This window comes from Equus przewalskii, chromosome 26 (assembly GCF_037783145.1).
Source record: "Equus przewalskii isolate Varuska chromosome 26, EquPr2, whole genome shotgun sequence".
In the NCBI taxonomy this organism is placed as follows: Eukaryota; Metazoa; Chordata; class Mammalia; order Perissodactyla; family Equidae; genus Equus; species Equus przewalskii.
Genome location: NC_091856.1, coordinates 11,378,677 through 11,400,280, shown reverse-complemented (window position 1 = coordinate 11,400,280; position 21,604 = coordinate 11,378,677). Strand labels below are relative to the sequence as shown.

General features: G+C 39.3%; 1 protein-coding gene and 1 long non-coding RNA gene across 4 annotated transcripts in view; one reads left to right on the top strand and one right to left on the bottom strand.

Moving 5' to 3' along the window:
• The window catches only part of SLC44A1 (solute carrier family 44 member 1), a 179,466-nt gene that overhangs the window by 87,943 nt on the left and 69,919 nt on the right, over nucleotides 1-21,604 (bottom strand). For all 3 annotated transcript variants that reach the window (XM_070596197.1, XM_070596195.1, XM_070596198.1), the window contains exon 4: nucleotides 7,284-7,420. In XM_070596197.1, the coding sequence (XP_070452298.1) occupies nucleotides 7,284-7,420 (137 nt within the window). The remainder of the gene's footprint in view (nucleotides 1-7,283; nucleotides 7,421-21,604) is intronic.
• On the top strand, nucleotides 9,622-19,418 carry LOC139079692 (uncharacterized). The gene is made up of 3 exons (XR_011533541.1): nucleotides 9,622-9,717; nucleotides 17,918-18,005; nucleotides 19,319-19,418. It is a non-coding gene; the product is annotated as an uncharacterized lncRNA (long non-coding RNA).

The window sequence follows — 21,604 nt, the reverse complement described above, 5'->3', positions numbered from 1 at the left end:
GTTAAAATTACATAATCAAGTGTCAGGATTTTTTTCCTTTTTTAACAATCAAGCTTCCCTTGCTGGTCTCTAACTCAGAGGCAATTAAATCAGTTGCTAGGGTTGATCATTTCATTCATTTATAAACAATGCTAGTCCAATCTTTTGACTCACTGTGCCAAAAGGATCCATACCAACTCCGTGGTTTAAGTGGTACCGTTAGTGACTGGTAAGAAAGCGGGTAACATACTGATCACTTATGGATATTAACTCCAGACTTGGACACTAGATAATAATCAAAAGGCTTATTGGTGTTCACCAATTTTATCTGACAGGATCATATAATCTTTTAAGCTTTCATTGGCAAAACAATGACCACGGAGAAAGCACCAAGCTGCACGGCTGTACTCAAAATGTGAACACGGTCCAAATGGCAGGTCCCACAGCTCTCAGAATTTATACACAATACAGGACAGTGAAGAAGCACTCTGAAATGGCAGTGCTTTTTCACATGCTATCAATGGGGCACAAACAAAAGGAAAATAAGATTTCTACCAGTTTAGGACTGTGTTAGGGAAAACAGAATATATATTATAAAATAGTATGATGAGAGCAATGCAAAAGGTAACGAGGAATTCCACGTAAAACGTTAGCACCAAGAACATGCAGTCAGCCTTTAACTTATTCACAGGTTATTCTCATATCTAATCTGCTGTTCAGAATTCAGATTGCAAGTGGAAAGAAGGAAATGACATGCAAAGCATCTGGCACGGTTCGTGGCACAAAGTAGGTAAAGGGTAAGTTGAAGCAAAACACCGGGCTTACGTCTGATTCATCTACTCATACTCGGATGCCCATGCTGAACAATGGGGACAATGGAGTAAAGTGAAGGGTGGACTATGGGCGACAGGGGGTTGGGGGGGTGGGGCAAGAACTAGAGAGGGGAGCAAGGAGGGGGAAAAGCTGTCTGAGCAGGCGTTACCTCCCCTTCCCTTCACCACCTGTCATGGTCTGCTGGGCTGAGACGAAAATCCCACATGCAGCTGAAGTTAGCTTCAGAGGGAGGGGGATTCTTTCCCCCCTACAATGTATAAATTATTTGAGTTTTCAAAATAATGATAATAAAGGAGGAAAGAAACCTGATCATCAGAAACTGGAGGGAAGGAAAGTTGATGGAATTCATGCTCTGCTGAAAATAAAAACTCTGATGGGAGCTCTCACCAGATGGTTTCAGTTTTCTCTGTAGGGCGTAAGGTTAGGAAAGAGGAAGAACAAGGGGGCCCAAGAGAAGAAAAGGTACGAATAATCACTTGGAGAGTACGTATAAGAGAGATAAATGAATGACTCCAATGAATTATTTAGCGATGAATAAAGAGAACTGATTTCACAGCAATTCTGGTGAGATGGAAGCGAAACAATTTACCTGCTGGTGGCAACTCACATAGATACAGAACTGAGCAAAGGATAATGTGTGTTGCGAAAATGAGAAATTATTAAGTGGCAATAGAGATGAAGAGGGAAATTCAGTCCATTGTTCCTTCAAAAAACATTTATGAGCAGCGACTATGTGAGGTCCTGTGTTAGGGTTTGGCTATTCAGAGATGAATAGAGCATTGATCCTGCCTCCAGGAAATGCAGGCACTACTGCGGGAAGATGATAAAGAACTAAAGAAGTTCAACGCCGACTCCTTATGGTATTTGGCAACTTTAATTTTTAAAGGCAGTTTTTAAGTTGTTTTATTCTCTAGCATCACGCTTACGACATTTGTGTCCTAGATAAACTATGAACCTTAATAAGAAAATGCATATCTGTACACCTACCACTCAACTCATGCACTAGAACTTACACTTTTATATTCATCCAAATTCTTCTGCTCGCCCTTCCAAGCTCTTTGCAGTATGGCAGCAACTGCACATAACCAATCTAATCCCGGCTATTTCTTCCAAACTTTCTATTCTAGTCAGACATACTTGACAGATGCATTCCACAAACTTAAGTGTCCAAGAAAACTACTCCTTCTTGTCTAAAACAGACAAGAATTGAGGAAACATTTTACATGCCTCATAAATGTATTTCTCACAAACATTACTACAGGAACCAGGAGCTTTCCTTTATAAAGACTAAATAATTTGTCAAGGTAATCAAAGTTCACATGAACAGATGGTTCTAAGTGTTAAAAAGTACTTTCAAATGTTGTCATGGAAACATGAAATTCTTTGAAAAGGATTTATATTGTCTTTTCATTCTGGTAAGAAAAATGTTATTTTACCTTGTCTTTTAAAATAAGGTTTAAAATGATCATTTAATAAGTTACTACCCCAGAAAGGATCTTTCTCTTTCATGAACTTTTTAATTGTGGTAAAATACACATAAAAAATTTACCACCTTCGCCATTTTAAAGTGTACAGCTCAGTAGCACTAAGTCCATTCACTCACATTGTCGTGTAGCTATTACCGCCACCCATCTCCAGAACTCTTCACTTTGCAAAACTGAAACTCTTTATGCATAAAAGAGTAACTCCCCATTCCTCTCTCCCGCAGCCCCTGGCAACTACCCTTCTACTTTCTCTCTCCAGGAATTTGACCACTCAAAGAACCTCATATAAGGAGAATCATACAGTATTCGTTCTTTTGTGACTGGCTTATTTCACTTAACATAATGTCTTCAAAGTTCATCCATATGGTAGTATGTGTCAGCATTTCCTTCCGTTTTTTTCTAATTGTGGTAAAAACACGTAACATAAAATTTAATAACCATGTTTTAAGTATACAACATAGTAGTGTTAACTAGATGCGCTTTGTTGTGCAACAGGTCTTTAGAATTTCTTCATCTTGCAAAACTGAAACTCTACACCCACTAAACACCATCTCCCCATTTCCCCCTCTCCCAGCCCCTGACAACCACCATTCTGCCTTCTAAGAGTTTGACTTCTTTAGATACCTCTTATAAGTGAAATCATGTGGTATTTTTCTTTTGTTACTGGCTTATTTCACCTAGCATAATGCCCTCAAGGTTCATGCATGTTGTAGTATATGACAAGATTTCCTTATTTTTTAAGACTAATATTCCACTGTATGTATATACCACATTTTCTTTATCCATCCATCCATGAAGGGACATTTAGGTTGCTTCTACCTCTTGGCAGAATAATGTTGCAATGAACATGGGTGTGCAAATATCTCTTTGAAATCCTCCCGTCAATGCCTTTGGCTATATACCTAAAAACTGGGATTTCTGGATCATATAGTAATCTATTTTTTTTTAAACACTTTAATTTTTTAGAGTTGTTTTAGGTTCACAGGTTCACAGAAAAACTGAAAGGAAGGTACAGAGATTTCCCATATACCTCCTGCCCCCACATATGCATAGCCTCCCTCATTATCAACATCTCCCACCAGAGTGGTACACTTGATACAACTGATGAGCCTGCATTGACACATCATAATCACCCAAAGTCCATAGTTTACATTAGTGTTCATTCTTGGTGTTGTACCTTCTTTGGGCATGGACAAATGTATAAAGACATCTTTCTATCATTATAGTATTATGTAAAGTATTTTCACTACCCCAAAAATCCTCTGTGGTAAAATTTTTAATTTTTTGAGGAACCCCATACTGTTTTCCATAGTGGACACACCATTTTACATTTCTACCTTTCTACATTACGCAAGGATTCCAATTTCTCCATATCCTCACCAACATTTGTTATTTTCTGTTTTGTGGGTTTTTTTGCTTTTTGCGTTTTGTTGTTTTCTAGCTAGCAGGCATCTTAATAGGTGTAAGGTGGTAATCTCACTGTGGTTTTGATTTGCATTTCCCTCATGATTAGTGATGCTCAGCATCTTTTCATGTCATTATTGGTCATTCATGTGTCTTCTTTGGAGAAATGCATATTCAAATCCTTTACCCATTTTTAAATTAGGGTTTTTTTTATTGTTGTTGAATTATAGGAGTTCTCTATATATTCTAGATATTAACTCCTTACCAGATATAAGATTTGCAAATATTTTCTCCTATTCTGTGGGTTACCTCTTCACTCTGTTGACTGTATCCTTTGATGCACAGAAATTTTAAATTTTGATATAATCCAATTTATCTATTTTTTTTCTTTTTTTGCCTATGCTTTTGGTTCGTATCCAAGAAATCATTGCCATATCGAGTGTTATGAAGCTTTCCTCTCTGTTTTCTCATAAGAACTTTTATAGTTTGCTAGCGCATTTGGGCTCTTTCATGGACTTTTAACAATTCTCTCTTACAGATTTGGAAATTTCCCACCTAAACCTAAATTATCTCTTAAAGATATTCCCCTCTGAAATTAATGATTGAGATCTATAGATGTGAGGTCAAAGGGCCTGTGTATTTTCTAACAGAAATAGAGCTGTAATAATAGGTGGACATAGATAATAAGAAAAATTATCTGCTCCTTCCAAATCAATTTGCCCCTCAAATGATGGAAAGATAAAGGTGGGGCAAAGATAATGCAGAAAGCAGAGAAAGAATTCTCTCAGAAACAAAAGTTATATTGGAATGAAATCTTACCATGTTCACTTTTAAGTTACCAACAAAGAACAATACAGATTCTTTTGAGAAATTCAGAAATTTTAACTTAGGCTTGCTGTTAAATTTAAGGTGTTTAGGCCCCTACACCAAAGGCTCCCTCTCATTATATAGTTTTTCTATTTGCCTTTAAAAATATCATCTTCTCCATCCTCTATTGCTGTGCTTATTGAGGCAGCATTATTACTTCTTTTTTATGCCTAATCTGCTGACTTATTTTGCAAACAGCTGCCTCAAAAGCCTAAGCGTGCCTTTGTAATGGGCTACCCATTTAAGAAGTCTATTTTCTGACATAATGTTTATTTTTAAATATTCTTGAACACCTACTTTGTGCAAGACACTGTGGGAAATACAAAGCTGCAAAACTCACCAGAAGGGTCTTCTTAACATGACATTAACAGACCACACTCAGTATCATATTCACTTTAGAAGGATATTGGCTGGAAACAAAGCACACCAGCAGGGCAGCATGGGGCATTTCTCCCCAATGGATGATCCTAGCAGGCAACACAGCCAGCAAGGAACTAGCTTTCCTCTGGCCTCCAGATGAAATGTCAGGTTCAAGGGACAAAGACTCACATCCAGGAGTTTCAAGAGAACATGTCAGAAGATAGTTCAACACTAGATCATAGCTTTGAATGCCAGGGTAAGATATATAGACTTTTATTTTTTTTACCACTGATTTCTAAGCAAGGGATTAATATGATTGAAGCTCTAGGAATATTAATATGGCGGCAGTACGTAAGGGAGCTATAAGTAGAAAGACTGGAGACAGGGAGACTATTACATTTTATTGGTGGAATAATAGTGATAATAATAATAATAACGTAAGAGTAGTAGCCAATACTTTTGTGTGTGTGTGTGAGGAAGACTGGCCCTGAGCTAACATCTATGCCAATCTTCCCCTATTTTATGTGGGATGCTGCCACAGCATGCCTTGACTAGCAGTGCTAGGTCCGTACCCTAGATCTGAACCTGTGAACCCCAGGCAACTGAAGTGGAACATGCAAACTTAACCACTGTGCCACTGGGCTGGCCCCACCAACACTTTTTTTTTAGCAAGTTACTATTTGCTGGACACCATTCTAATCATTTTTCATGTATTAACTTCTCATAACAACCTTATGAAGTAGTTCAGGTACAAATATTATCCCTATTTCATAGATGGGGAAACTGAGGCATGGAGAGATCAAGTAACTTGTCCAGGGTCTCACACCTATTAAGTGGTAAGATCAACATGTGAACCCAGATAATCTGGTTCCAGACCCTATACTCTGAACGGCTCAATGACACCACCTCCCAGAGTACCTGTATAGGCTCACATTGTCTAAGACTTTAGAAAAACCCTTAAGGAATAACTACCTCATCCCTCCCTAAGAAACCCGATCGTGATAGTTCTCACAGAAGACTCAGCAAATCAACACATGTGAGGGTATCACGTGGGAAAAGAAAATGAGACCTTGAATAGTAGTGGGTACCTCTTTATTCAGTGCCCACCAAGTGTCCAGTATTCTTCTTGCATCATCTCATTAATCCTCACAACAACCTATGAGAGGGGTATTATTTTAAATACACATTTTTTAGATGAGGAAATCTAGGCTCAGAGTGAGGCCATACCTTCTGTTCCTCATTACAGAGCCAGTCAGTGACAGAAGCAGAATTAGAATCCAGATCCAAATCAATCCAAGCTCTTCCCACTATCTTATCCTGAGGGCATGGAGTGGTGGGACAGGAATAGTGTGGTCTGGAAGGCTGTAGTCCTTCTGCCCTCACAAGGCTACCATCCCCATCTGGAAGACACTGGAGCCATGCTGGTGGGTGTATTGCTATGTCCCAGGCTTTTCTCCACCCAGCTAGAAATTATACCAGGTGAATGCCTGAGTCAGCCCTTGTTCCAAGGAACTAAACTAGCCTGTGAATCTGGGCAGGACTGAGGCAGCTGAGTCCTACACACAAAATACCAACATGAAACCTCACGGAAATTCAAAAACCCAAGCTGGAGGGGCTATCAGTATGTGGCCCTCCATGAAGAGGGTTTAAAAAACAACTGCCTCAAGAGGCATGTCCTGCGGAGCTGGGGATGGCACGTAGAGATCAGAAACCCAGGAGAACAGAGGCAGATTCATACACTGACTGCTTGTTTTCTCAGCTCATTCCCACATATTTAACCTCAAAGTTTCTCAAAACTTTATTCTTAGAAAAATGGTTAAGACATAATGTTAAATTAAAAAAGCAAAACAAAATCATATATATACACCAACTTTTGGTTTTTACTTCATTATTTCTTCCTGAACTTTTCCAATTTCATTTAATAGACATATATTACATTGTTATGCAGGGGTAACAATAAATTACACTAACTGAAATACTTTTAATCAATACTTAGGAAGAGGAAAAAAAAACCTCAAAATTTTACATAGAGTAGTCTAATAATTCCCAAATACTCAAACATACTACATCAAAATCATCTGAGACATTTGCAAAAAGTACAAATTTCCAGAGTCCAAAGACCTACTCAGTCAGAATTTCCCTGGGTGGGGCCCAAGAATCTGGAATTTTACCAAGCTCCCTAGGTGACTATAGTGTTTCTTCTCCAGGAAGTCCAAAAGTACTTTCAGTTCTCTTTCTTTTTAAGGTTCTTTGATGATTTATTTAACACTAGGACACATTTATATTGGAATGCAAACATACTTAACAGCGAGAATAAGTGAGTGGGGTGTAGACTCGGATGGCCTAACGTCTCACCATTTGTCTCTGCAAACTTCTGAACATCACTCAGGGTTTTCAGTTCTTGTCTTGGACATGCTGCTACACACAGAGCTACAGACTTGATCTTCCGGTTTATCAAGTCCAGATTGCATGGATCCAAAAAGAATACATACCTAAAGCATGGAGAAAAATATTGAGATATTATTCACAAAACACATTCTGGTTCACTGCATATCGGACTAAGCCTAAAAGCAAAGAACATCTATTCCATACTCCTTCACAAATGCAATCATAGATGAACAAGCATTTCACAAATCTAATCATAGGTAAATTTCTTGAAAATAATTGTTTGTAAATATATTGTTTTAACAGTGGAATGGAGGACTTGTAGGACTCACATTTTTCATGATCTATTTTTCTAACATTTTGATTTTTGTAATTGTTTTATTATCAGAAGTCATCTATTTTAGTTTTTTTAAATAATTAATTTTAGGGGTTTTTTGGGTCAAACTTGTACCAAAAAAATTACTGGAATATCCCAATATTGCTATATAACATGAATTATAGGTATATATGTAAATTTCAGTTAACAAATATATAATTATATATAAAATACATAATTATAAAAATGAATATATAAACTTTAGCTAATTAATATATAAGTATAAAAATGCTTTCTAAAATTATATAAAATTGAATATATACAGTTGAACGGAGAGTAGAGGGAAATATACCAACATTTTATAGTCATCTCTGGGTGTTAGAATAAAGTGATTTTCCTTTTTCTTTCTTTTACTTTTTAGAATTCTCATTCTCTAGAAAGAATGCAAATGACTTTTGAATTGAGATAACTACAATAAGTATTTTTTATTAAATAGGTCCATTTCATATAAACAAAGTAATCCCCAAATCCTAAATTATCCCTTTTGTATCCTTTGCATTTATATTTTAGAAAAGGGAAGATTAATTAGAACTTACACTAAAACAGATTTTCTTAAACGTTATAAAGTAGAAGAGATGACTATGACTGCAGATGTTACTGCCCAAAGAGCAACTGAGAGCCCAACACTCTCAGCTGAGATAAGAAAGCCTCACATTATGGATCAAGGCAGGGAGGATAAGCAGCAACGCTCTCATGCAAGGCAAGAGCTGAAGAACCTCCAGCCCTTGGTTCAATTCTACTGGGTCCACAGAAAGTTTTACAAAATCCTGTACCTGCCAATAGCTTTTCCCACATTATTAAACTCTATACAAAAATACACTATACAGGGGTGGGCCCGGTGGCGCAGCAGTTAAGTTCGCACGTTCCACTTCAGCGGCCCGGGGTTTGCCAGTTTGGATCCTGGGTGCGACATGGCACTGCTTATCAAGCCATGCTGCGGTAGGCATCTCATATATAAAGTAGAGGAAGATGGGCATGGATGTTAGCTCAGGGCCAGTCTTCCTCAGCAAAAAGAGGAGGATTGGCAGCAGATGTTAGCTCAGGGCTAATCTTTCTCAAAAAAAAAAAAAAGTGCTATACAAGACATAATTCAATCAGGAAATATAACCATATATAAGAATTAGGTGAGAAAACTGAAAAGTAAAAATATAAAGTCAATATACGTGCTAGGATGGACAATATAAAGGGATACTATAAAAAAAAAATTAAATAGAAAAGGGGCGGGGGACGACAGACCAGAGAGGCCTTTGTGGACGGGGTAACACTGCACACTTCAGTACAGGAGGGGACCAGGAACCCAGCCCAAAAGTCAGGCATAAGCTACAAACCACCAAACTGAAAAAAATGAAATTTTGTAACCTTGTTGGCGACTCCAATACCATTAACGTTTTACCTAGACAAAAGGAAAGAAAAGAAGCCAGGCAGAAAGATGTGGTTTGGAAGTGGGACTCATGGAGTGCTTCTGTGGCTGATGACAAGAAACTGGCAAACAGAAAACTTTCTGGTAACCTTTGTGTGGAAACAATTCCAATTGCGCAATGAACTGCACAAAGCCAGCCTCTCAGGTCACTGAGGAAGGTGTCATAAAAGCTTTGAATCACTTACTACCACCACCACCACTAATGATACTACTAATAACAATAAAAATAAAAATAATGGTAGCCAACACTTATTGAGTAGTTACTATGTACCTGACACTGTACTAAACCCTCTACACATGTTAACTCATTTATCTGCACAGCAATCCTGCTTCATGCTTCTTGCGGCGGTGGGTGTGGCTGGGACAGTGGAACTGGGTTGGGGGAGAACAGTTAAGCCACAGCTCTAAGTGATGAACAAGCCCTCGAGAAATGTCTGAAGAAACCACATGACAGTAGAAAAACAGGCTTGGGGAAAAGGAGAGGAAACCAGAGGCTTCCAGTGCTTTGCAGCTGGGCCTAGGCTGGACCAGTGACAGTGTCTTTCGTGGCCTCCTGAGAACAGATGCCTTGTCTGACTGTCCTGCGGGCTTCTGCCCTCTCCAAGGCCGTAAGTGCCCTCACTTCATTTCCACCTTGTTTTATACCCTAAAGCACACTCCCTTGAGTGCACTGGGCAGCAGCCTTATCCCACACCCGGTTCACACCCATCTGAGTTTGCTTTCTGGTTCTCTTTCTTAACAGTTCTCTGACCTTGGGGAATATATTCATCCTTCTGAGCCTCAGTTTCCTTATCTGTAAAACTGCATAATACCTATTTTATAGTTTGTTGTAATGTTATTGATAATGTACATAGAGCGGCTAACATGCAGTATATACTCAGTGATTCATATCATTAAGAAAACTACTTGCCTTTCACAAATTTTTTTTAAAGTAAAAAAAAAAATTTAATGAAGTAATGTGACATTTCTTGCACCCCTGACTGTCATACATTTATACTTGCATGTATGTGTTTGTGGTGAGAAAAGCAAAAAGACTGCAAAGCTTTATGCCTTTCACAAATTTTATATTTGATAGCAAGGTACTAAATTCAACATTTTCTGATATGAACATAAAACAGGACTACACTACTAACATTTAACTTTCATTTGGAAGAAAAATCTGTGTAGGAGTATTCATGACTGTTAGGTCACTAGCCTTGATAAGAATTAAATAGCCCTCCAGAACTGATCCAGCATAAGGAAAACAATACAAGAGGGAGAGAAGAATTCTACAAAGAATCTAACACTGTAAAATTAACACTGCACATCTTTTAGCATGTGTATCTGCCTTGGAAGAATCTACTTCAACAGAACTGAAAAAATAATTTTAAACGGTATCCTCAGGAAATACACTCACATACATACACACCATTACCCTCAAAAGTCACCCACCCCCATGGTCCAGGAACATAATAAACTCAATTCCCTATGCACGTCACATACTCAAATGCGCATACACACAACACGTGTGCACACAAATAATGTTTAAAAGAATTTATAGGCATTAGATTCAGATTCTATTAAGACTTACTGGATGTTTGGGCATTGGGAATCATCCGATTCATGACTATTTAATCCTCACAACAACTTTATGAGACAGAGGCCATCCCCGTTCCACAGAGGACGAAACCAAGATGCCAAGTGACTAATTAGAAGGCCCAAGAGAGCTAGTAGGTGTGACAGCGTGAATCCAAACCTCGTCCTTCTGATTCTGAACTTCACTGTTTCCAATCAGCTCTAGTCTCAAAATATGTCCTACAATTAATAATTTTAACTGTTCTGTATATGGCAATTTTATTTTTTAATTCTTTTATTCTATTTTGGCGAGGAAGATTGGCTTTGAGCTAACAACCACTGCCAATCCTCCTCTTTCTGCTTGAGGAAGATTGTTGCTGAGCTAACATCTATGCCAATCTTCCTCTATTTTATATGTGGGATGCCATCACAGCATGGCTTGACGAACAGTGTGTAGGTCCGTACCTGGGATCTGAACCTGCAAACCCTGGGCCACCAAAGCAGAGTGCATGAACTTAACTACTATGCCACTGGGCCAGCCCTGCAATTTTATTTTTTTGAAATGAAACAAATAACCAACTCTCAAATAAGCATGGCATTGGCAGATCAGATTATTACAGCTAACAGATCTACAGATGATTGTTTTTCAACTGAAAGGGTGAAATACACCAGGTAAGAGGCTGTAAAACATTCTAGAAAGGTTTCTTAAAACACTCCGTCTCCTTTCACTCTTCCATCAGGCAAATGTGGGAAAGGGATGGAGCATACGAATTTTGAAAAAGCATCTCAGGCTACTCTGATTACACGCCTTGGCCCCTGTGCCCCATTCTTTCAGCGTGGAGAACCACTGTCATACATAATCCATAAACCTTAGTTAAAAGCAAATTTTCATTGCTATCCTCAGTGAATCTTTTACTGGATCTATTAATAACTTAAAATAGTTTTAAGTTTCACAACCTTTACAGGAGGTGGAATGAATAAAATACCAAAAGTGGGAATGAAAGGAGGAGAAGCAACAAGAGAAAAATGCTCCACAAACCAACCAGGCTAGACACCTGCAGGCCTTGGCATATACAACATGCACTCATCATGATCACATGACATTGAGAAGAACACAGTTGCAAAGAGAACTGCAAAACAGCCTCAGTGAGCTTTGAACACAAAAGTTTGGGGAATGGAGAAAAATGCTCAGACGAAACAGTAAAGCAAATGTTATAGAGGACAGCAGTTGAGGCCTGTAAATATATATTACAGTCGAGATGGTTTCGAGATGGGAATTACTGAAGGAGAGGAAAAGAAAAATCCATTTTAAATTAAAATTCTTGAAATACAATAACAAGTTATCCCCAAAAAGGCAGGAAAGGAGAGACATCTAAACAAAATATCTATTTACAGAGTGAGCTCGAAGGGACAGATGCACCAAAGACGAAAACAGGGCAATTAGGCACAGGAAGACCCCCAGAGCAGAGAAGTGCAGGAGAAAGGACAAGAGCCAAAAAAAGCAGCAACTTTTAAAGCTGTGCTCAGGACAAGAAGATGAACCCTGGGTGATCTGATGCACATAAAGATGCCAGAGATGGTTCCAAACTAGTTTAAACTTCTATTTTGCTTTCATTTTCCTCATGGAAGATAGAGTAAGGTAAAGAAACTAAGATTACCGAGAATTTACTTTGGGCCACAAAGCATCTTAGGTACCGTCCTGGCAACACCCTAATTGCACAGGAAGAAAGTGAGACTGACAAGCTGGGCAACTAACCGAAGGCCACGTGATTTGGACCCTGGGGAGACTGACTCTCAAGCGTTGCTCTTACCACCACCATCACTCCAGTTCAAACTGGAAAGTGAGAATAAAGGTAATGGAGAGTTATACACCAATTGAGTCAGCCGATTAAATCAGGTCAATCCTCTGGAACCCCAGAGCAGATGAAGCCCTACCTGGACATGACATGGCACCATCCTCTCCATGGTATGCAACAGTCCCATAAGTATTAAATATGATGATACGGAAACACTTCTTTCATTTAACAAACATTATTAAGTATTTACTATAGGCTCACTCCTAGGCTAGGCCTGGGGACATGAAATTCATAAAAAACAGTTCTTAAATGCAAATAACTTACAGTCTAGAGAAGAAGAGACAAAAATACAGTCATTTCAAAATCATGTGATGTGTGGCAAGGTTGAGATGGCAGAGGAAATAGGGTAATTCTGCACAGAGGATAAGGGGTTAGAGGAAGCATTATGAAGCGGGAGGCAGTATTTAAGCCACATTTTGAAAATGAGTAGGAATTTTCCAGACAGATGGAGAAGGGAACATTCCAGGCAGAGGAAACTGCATGTATAAAAGTACAGAAGCATGAAAGAGCATATTTAAGGAACTGCAAATAATTTGATAAGGTGGACTACAGAGTGGGACATCAAAGGGCTATGCGCCAAGGAGAAGCAGGGGATAGAAGAGGCAGCCATCCTTAGAATCTCAAGGATCTTACAGCTCTACTCCATTAGGCAACGTGCTTTCAAATGGCTACGGCGCAGTGATGCGCTGGTATAACCAGCCCCTCGGGTTGAAGGCCAGAGAGGGGAAGGCTGGGGCACCAGCACCGCTGCTCCAGAGATGAGCCTTTGCCACTAAATTGCCTCCTGCTGCCATGGCAACTCTCTGCGGCAAGGCTTTCTGGAGCAAAAGGTGGCAAGCAGATGCTAGGTCTGCTGGCCGCCTCCTGCCGAATTTGGCTTCTCTCCTCTCTAATCAGGACGGAGGCACTGCAGCACTAAAGCCGAGAAGCTGGCTGAGAAAATCCCTCCGCCGCCTTCTGCTTTAGACATTCCTGACACGTGTTCTCCCCAGAGGGGAATAAAATGGAGTCTGATCATTTTTCCAATTATTACCTCCTATCAATTCACAATTTATAGCCCTTTTCTACAGAGTATGCTGCCATCAGTGAATCACACCAAAAGGAAAAACACGACAGCTTAGCAGAGGCTTCTGCTATCACGAAACAGAAGCTGCAGAGCGCCCCGGATCTACACTCCACCCACAGTGGAATTCTGCCCAGAGGAGGCCTCTTACGGCCTGTGCGGGGTGCCAACAAGGCAAAACCAGTTATCCTGTCAGGGTGGGACCCAAGTGCCCCACAAAGGTGTTATAGGGCTATGGAGCAAACACACAAAAGTCAGTAAAAAACTCACTAACCCAGCACAACTAACTGCAACATATGCTTAACTGAAACTTTGTCGGCCCTCAACTTTCTGGAACAAAGCTAAGGGGAGACAGAAAAACAAGTTGAGAGTAGCAATTTGTCTTCAAAACTGTAACCCTAGATAGTGGCTGAGAGAAGAGTACAATGTTCATAATGCCCCCAAGACTGCATGGACACAGACCGGAGAAGAGAAGAGAAGGTCTGAGTTGAACTGTGGGAAACCCGACCCATGAGGTTGATGACAGTGACGTCCTCCTTCCCACGGCCTCCCCACTCCTAATGAGGGAAAGGCAAAAAGGTCCTGAGAAAGAAGAAGCATTTGTTAAAGAAATGCCTAAGTGCACACCTCACCAGCCTCCAAAGAAGCTGCTGAACTTGAACCAGCATGGCAGCCTTCCGCGCTAACATTTCTGTAGCCCTTGATTCACAGGCTAAGGAGAAACTTTCATGGTCCTTCCTGGTAAATGCATAGCACTGAGAGCCGACAACAACTTAAAACTGTGGAGGAAGTCCAGAGATCACATTAAGACAGCAATACTCAGAGAACGTTGACCTGTCCGATCTCACCTCCCACTGGTCTCCTTCCTATTCCTCAAAAACTCTGGTGCACGCTCACGTCGGGGTCTTCACACTTCTACCCATCTGGAATGTTCTTTCTCCAGATAGCATCATGGCTGTTACTGGCTCCCTCACGGGCTTCAAGTCTTCGTTAGAAGTCACCTTCTCAATGAAGTTTCTAAAATGCCATCTCTCTGCTTTGATGTGCCTTAACCACCTTTCCTGCTTTGTTTGTTTCTCCTTAGTGCTTACACTCACCAACACAATGTACATTTTACTTATTTATCTGTTTATCATCTGTCTCCACCAGTAGAATGTCAGCTCCTGCAAGGCAGAGATATTTGACTGTCTGATTCACCACTACACCCGCAGTGCCTGGAATAAGGAGGGAGCTCTGTTCTTATCTGTTGAATTAATAAATGGATGGTAACTGTGTAATTTTGCAAAGTGGGGCAGAAGTAGAGAGGGAAGCTAAGAAAGAAGGTATTTTGGCAGAAGGAAACACTCTCACTCATTCAGCAGAAATTCACTGAACACCTCTACAGGTGCAGGGCTAAATAAGCACTAGCAATACAGTAATAAGATCAACACAAACAAGTGTCTCCATTCCCAGCATTTACAGTCTGGAGAGAGGGGAGGCAATCACAAAACTGTGTAAATGCTACAGCAGAGAAAAGAGGATAGCAAAGGATGCATCAAAAGGGCCCCATGAATGGAGTCCGGATAGGAGTCCAGAAGAAGGGACATCTAAGGCTAAGACCTAAAGAATGAGTGAGAATTAACAAAGTATAAAGGAAAGGAGGTGGGAGCAGGGAGGGAACAGAGGATGCAAAGGCATGAAAGTGAGAGCCAGCATGGCATAATTGAGAAAATGAAAAAGGTTAGGATGGTTGAGATGGACTATGATGAATGAGAAAGATGGCTGGACAGGCAAGCTGGAGCTAGATCACATAGGGCCCTGTAAGTGGTGGTGAGTAAGTTAGAAATTTTAGAATTCATCCTAAAGATACGGGAAGCCATTGAGAGTTCACCAGCTGCAATGTGGAGAATGAATTAAAGGCGGGCAAGAGAGAAAGTAGGAGACTGGTCAAGAGGCTCCTGAATCTCTACCAAGAAATGATGACATGGACTAGGGTGGGAATGGGAATGAAAAGATTTCAAAAGCATTTAGGCACACTTAAGAAAACCTGATGAGTGATTATACATGGAGGGAAGGGAAGAAACTAAGAATGATGCTTAGCATCTGATTTAGACTAGGGTGGCTAGGGCATTCTGATTTGGACTCCTGTTCTGTTCCATAAGTCAACAGACTCAGGAGGAGGAGTAGAATAGGCAGGAACAAAGATCACGTTCCAGCTTTAGATAGTTTGAGTCTGGGGTGTCTGTGGAGTGACCAAGTGGACCTAGACAGTTGGGTGTAGTGTCCTAGCAGAGCGACTTGGACAGGTGACAGGGATTTTGGAATAATCAGCATATAAATGATCATCTCACCCCAGGAGTGCATGAGATCACCAAAGTGAGTGTGTAGAGTTGTTCGTATCCTGGGTGAAATCCATGACCCTCCCGAAACTATAAGCAAAATTTGGTGTGCAAATTCACGTGCAGATTTCTGAAGAGACACTTCATACTCCATCGTTTGTTTGTTTTCTGCTTGAGGAAGATTGTCCCTGAGCTAACTTCTGTGCCAGTCCTCCTCTATTTTATATGTGGGATGACTCCACAGCATGGCTTGACAAGCAGTATGTAGGTCCACACCCGGGACCCAAACTCGTGAACCCTGGTCCGCTGAAGCAGGGCACGTGAACTCAACCACTACACCACCAGGCCAGCCCCCATATTTCATAGTTTTGAACAGATTGTCAAAGGCCCCCAAAGAGATTAAAACCAAGGGTAAAGAAAGACGAGCAAAGAGCAAAAGAGATGCTAACTTGCAAAAAAGGGCATGCAACTGGAAAAGCATGGGGAAAAAATAATCCTCCTCTTTTGTTACAGTGTCTGTCTCTATCTTATACATATACTTTCAAGGGAAAAATAATAGCCAGGATGGTAACCAAGAGTCAGACATCAAACTGTGTTCCTTATACTAAACTGAGACAAGAAAGCAAATCAAAACCCCTTTAAAAATATTTCACAAGAGCTACAAGAAAGAAAAAGTTTCCTATTTAATTTAGTTAACTGGAAGAACACCCCTAAACCCAAGTTCTCTGTCAATACTACATAGTCAGAGGGAGCATTCTCAAAATCAACCTGTTCCAGCCCTCATACTGAGAAATAATGTGCTAAGAGCCAATGACTAGAGATTTATTTTTCTTTTTAGTTCGACAGCTTGAGATATAAGTTACATACCATAAAATTCACCTGTAAACTGTGCAATTCAATTCCATAATTTTAAGTGTATTTTACTGAGTTGTTCATCCATCACCACAATCTAATCTTGGAACATTTTGTTACCACAAAAAGAAATCTCATATCCATTAACAGTCACCCCTCATCCTTCCCCACACTCTCCAACCCTAACTGCCCTAATCAGTGGCAACCACTGATCTATCTTCTGTCTCTAGAGATTTGCCTATTCTGGACAGTTCATATGAATGGAATCGTATAATATGTGGTCTTCTGTGAATGCTTCTTTTTCTTTGAGTAATGTTTTCAAGGTTCACCCATGTTGTAGCATGTATCAGTACAGCAGTCTCCCCTTATCTGATGGGGATACAGTCCAATACCACCCCCCCATGGATGCCCGAAACCACGGATAGTACCGAACCCTATATCTACCATGTTTTTTCTTATACATACCTATAAAGTTTAAATGATAAATTAGGCACAGTAAGAGATTAACATTAAGTAATATTAAAATAGAACAATTATAACAAAATACTGTAATAAAAGTATGTGAATGTGGTCTCTCTCTCTCTCAAAATAGCCTGTTGTACTGTACTTACCCTTCTTCTTGTGACCACGTGAGATGATAAAATGCCTATGTGATGAGATGAAGTGAGGTGAACAACCTAGGCATTGTGACACACCGTTAGGCTCCTACTGACCTTCTGATGATATGTCAGAAGGAGGATCATCGAGCCACGACAATGTCAATGGTTGGATGTCAGGAGCAGGCAATGTCGATTTTTTTTTCTTTCCTTAAGTCGAGAACTTTCGGCTTTTCACTTAAAGGAAGCACTTTTAAGGCTTCTCTTTGGCATATCGGAATTGCCAGCTTCACTACTCTTGCAATTTGGGGCCATTATTAAGTAAAATAAGGGTTACTTGAACACAAGCACTGTGATACCACCACACTTGATCTGATAACTGAGATAGCTATTAAGTGACTAATGGGTGGGTGGCATATACAGTGTGGTTATGCTAGACAAAGGGATGATTCATGTCCTGAGCAGCATGGAGCAGAACTGCGTGAAACATTATCACGCTACTCAGAATGGCATGCAACTTAAAACTGATGAATTGTTTACTTCTGGAATTTTCCATTTAATATTTTCAGACCAAGGCTGACTGAGAATAAGCGAAACTGTGGATAAGAGGGGGACTACCGTGCTTCATTCCTTGTGATGGCTGAATAATATTCCACTGTATGTATATACCACATTTTTATTTATCCTTTCATTAGCTGGTGCACATTTATGTCGTTTTCCCTTCTTGGCTATTGTGAATAAGGCTGCTGTGAACATTTGTATACAAGCCCTTGAGTAGACATGTGTTTTCATTTCTCTTGGGTAGATACTAGGGATTAGAACTGCTAGGTCACATGGTAACTCTATGTTTAACATTGTGAGGAACTGCTCCGTTATTTTCCAGAATGGCTGCACCATTTTATGTTCCCACCAGCAATGTATAAGGGATCCAATTTCTCTACATCCTTGCCAACACTTGTAACTATATGTCTTTTTTATCATAACTCTTCTAGTAGAGGTGAAGTGGTAACTCATTGTGGTTTGGATTTGCATTTCCTTGATGACTAATGATGCTTTTCATCTTTTCACGTGTTTATTGGTCACTCATCTCTTTTCTTTGGAGAAATGTACGTTCAAATCCTTTGCCCATCATAGATTTCTTTTTTAATCTTTGAGAAAGACAGAGTAAGGGACAGATAGGCACTAGATATTGTCACAGCATTATGAAAAAATGTTATTACAAGAGAAAATAAGGATAAAAGTAAAGAAAAAAGCACTCGGGAAGTACAGGAATCAAGGACTAGGAGGTCAAAGAATGGCTCCAGGGGCAAAGACGAACACGCAAGCTGGGAGGGAGAGAAGAGTGGTCAGAACGGGAAATTCTTGAATTAGTTTGAACTGGATTTATAGGTGGGGCAATTAAGGGTGATGACCAAGACCAAGCTGTGACTACGGAGGAGTGAATCCTGAAAGTCCCCACTGAGGAGACATTCAAACAGCTCTCAGAGCTAAAGTAAGAATCAACGAGACAGAACACGTGAAAGTGCTTTGTAAACTACACAGATGTAAAGTTCGTTAACAGAGCTGTGTTTTCCCCATCTGGGTTAAAAAGGGAAGAACCTTTGCTAGGTAACTTTGAAATTTGTTTTGGAAGATTACAATAACGAAGATGATTATAATAAATAGCAGTTAACATTTATGGTTCCAGGCAGTGTGCTAAGAAGTATATATCATTTATCATATTTATTCCTCCAAAACACCCTAGAATGTAGATACTACTATTATCTTCATGTTACAAATGAAGATCTTTAGGCCAAACTTATTAATGTTATTTTACCCAGCGTAAACCATACTATGTTACAGTGTAAACCATTGTTGCTTATCTGTCTACTGGATCTACCCTTAGAGTTATATCCCCAATTACATGAAAAATCTTACCCACCATAAACTACAAATACGATTCTCACTGTGTTGCTTTTATCTTTATACAGGTGAATCAAACTTTCTCAGAACCAAACACACCCACCTTGGTACTACTTTATTTCTTATTGCTTCAACAACATACAAATGATTTCCTCTGCACAATAAAGGTAAGTATAATATTTATTCAAAAATATTTAACTCATCTGGAATTTATTTTGCATGCTATGAGATTAACATAGATCTAAATGTAGTTTTCTTCATACTACCATTTGACAATTTTTTTCTTAAACACTGATTGCTTTCGCTTTTTATTTTACTTTATTTCTCATACACGGGCATACCTCATTTTATTGTACTCTCATTTATTGCGTTTTGCAGATATTGCGTTCTTTACAAGACTCTCCACCAGCAAAACAATTACCACTCACAGAAGGCTCAGATGATAGTTAGCATTTTTTAGCAATAAAGTATTTTTTAATTAAGGTATATACATTGTTTTTTTAGACATAATGCTATTGCACACTTAACAGACTACAGTGTAGTGTAAACTTAACTTTTATATGCACTAGGAAACCAAAAGCTTGTGTGACTTGCTTTATTGCAATATTCAGCTTATTGCAGTGGTCTGGAACCAAACCCGTAATATCTCCGAGGTATGCCTGCATTAAACCACTATCAGTTTATTTCTGATTTTTCTATTTTCTTTCCATCACCATTATTAACCTACATTTAGGTAATCTTTTTAATATAGTTTGGAATAGGTTTTGGTCTAAAATGGCAAAACTTTTGTTTTCCTATAAGTTACACAATCATTAATTAGATAATGCCAACTATAGTTACATAACCCTTACTCAGACAGTGAGTAATCCCTTCCCCATACATGTCTTGTTTGGCCAGTACACTAACTGTCAATATTTAAAAATCAAAAGATCAATAGATGCTACGGTCTGGTTGTGTCCCCCCAAAATTCATAGGGTGAATTCTAACCTCCAGGGGTGATTGTGTTAGGAGGTATTAGGGGCCACTAGGAGGTGATTAGGTCATGAGGGTGGAGCCTCAAGAACGGGATTACTGCTCTTATAAAAGAGGTTCTAGAGATCCCTAACCTGTTCCTTCATGCAAGGACACAGCAAGAAGGTGCCAGCTACGAACCAGAAAGAGGACCCTCGTGAGAACATGATCATGCCGGCACCCTGATCTTGGACTTCCAGCCTCCAGAACTGAGAGAAATAAATTTCTGCTGTTTATAAGCCACCCAGTCTGAGATAAATTGTTATAGCAGCCCAAGTGGACGAAGACAGTAGGTCATGTGTGCTCTCCCACTCTCCCTCTACCAACAGATTTCTGGCTTCCCTTGAAAAATTAGCAGCACTGGGCTTATCCACCCACATGCCAAAAATCATCTAGAACTGAGTAGCAGCTATTTTCTTTTACAAGGATACATATATAAAGTTCAAAGTGTCTAACATTCCCTGTTGTCATATTCCCAGCCCACTTGTGATTTCTAGTGTCTGCCTAGAGGCCTTTGGATTTGAAATCTACAAGTTTCCCTTTCTGCCTTCAAAGCCAGAAAGTCCACAGTTAATTTGGTGCTCAACTCAGTAACTACACTTAGCCTAGATTTTTTTGTCTAATCTCCTCTCTGCTTCCGTGGTATGGCTCCTGATCTTTTATCCCCATTTAAGTGTCTTACAACATAACCACCTAATTCTAATCCTCTCAAATTATTTTGTGAACAAGGATAATTTTTAAAGACATTCCCCCCCTGAAGTTCCTGCCTGCTCCTTTACTCTGTGATTTATACTATCAATCAGGTTCAATTCAACATCTTATTGGGATCTTAACTTGTATTGTATTAAATCTATAAATTAACTTTGTTAATATTGTCGTCTTTATTATATTAAGACTACTCAGCCGGGATTAGATTTTATTTCTCTTATTATTTATTTTCTTTTATTTCTATTAAAGTATTATAATTCTCTGATTTTCACTGTATATCTTGTTAGATCTCATTTTTTAATAAAACAAGTATTATCTTTTTCATTATATTTTGTCTACCAATAAAATAAATAACTCAATTCAGTTAGGCGTATATTTTATAACCTATGATTTAAGCATCTCATTTCAAGATATGTTTTTATTGAATCTGCTCAACATTCAGGATAGAGTCCCCTCTCATTGGCAAATAGTATTATTTTTCTCTCTACTGACCTACACACATTCCATTTATCTCTTTTATATGATTTGTTGCAACTAGTTAAAACAATGCTATAAAAAAGATGATATCCTGATTTTAGTTTTAGATAGACTATTTTTCCATAACACTGGTACCTGCCACTACTAGAAACTCCATC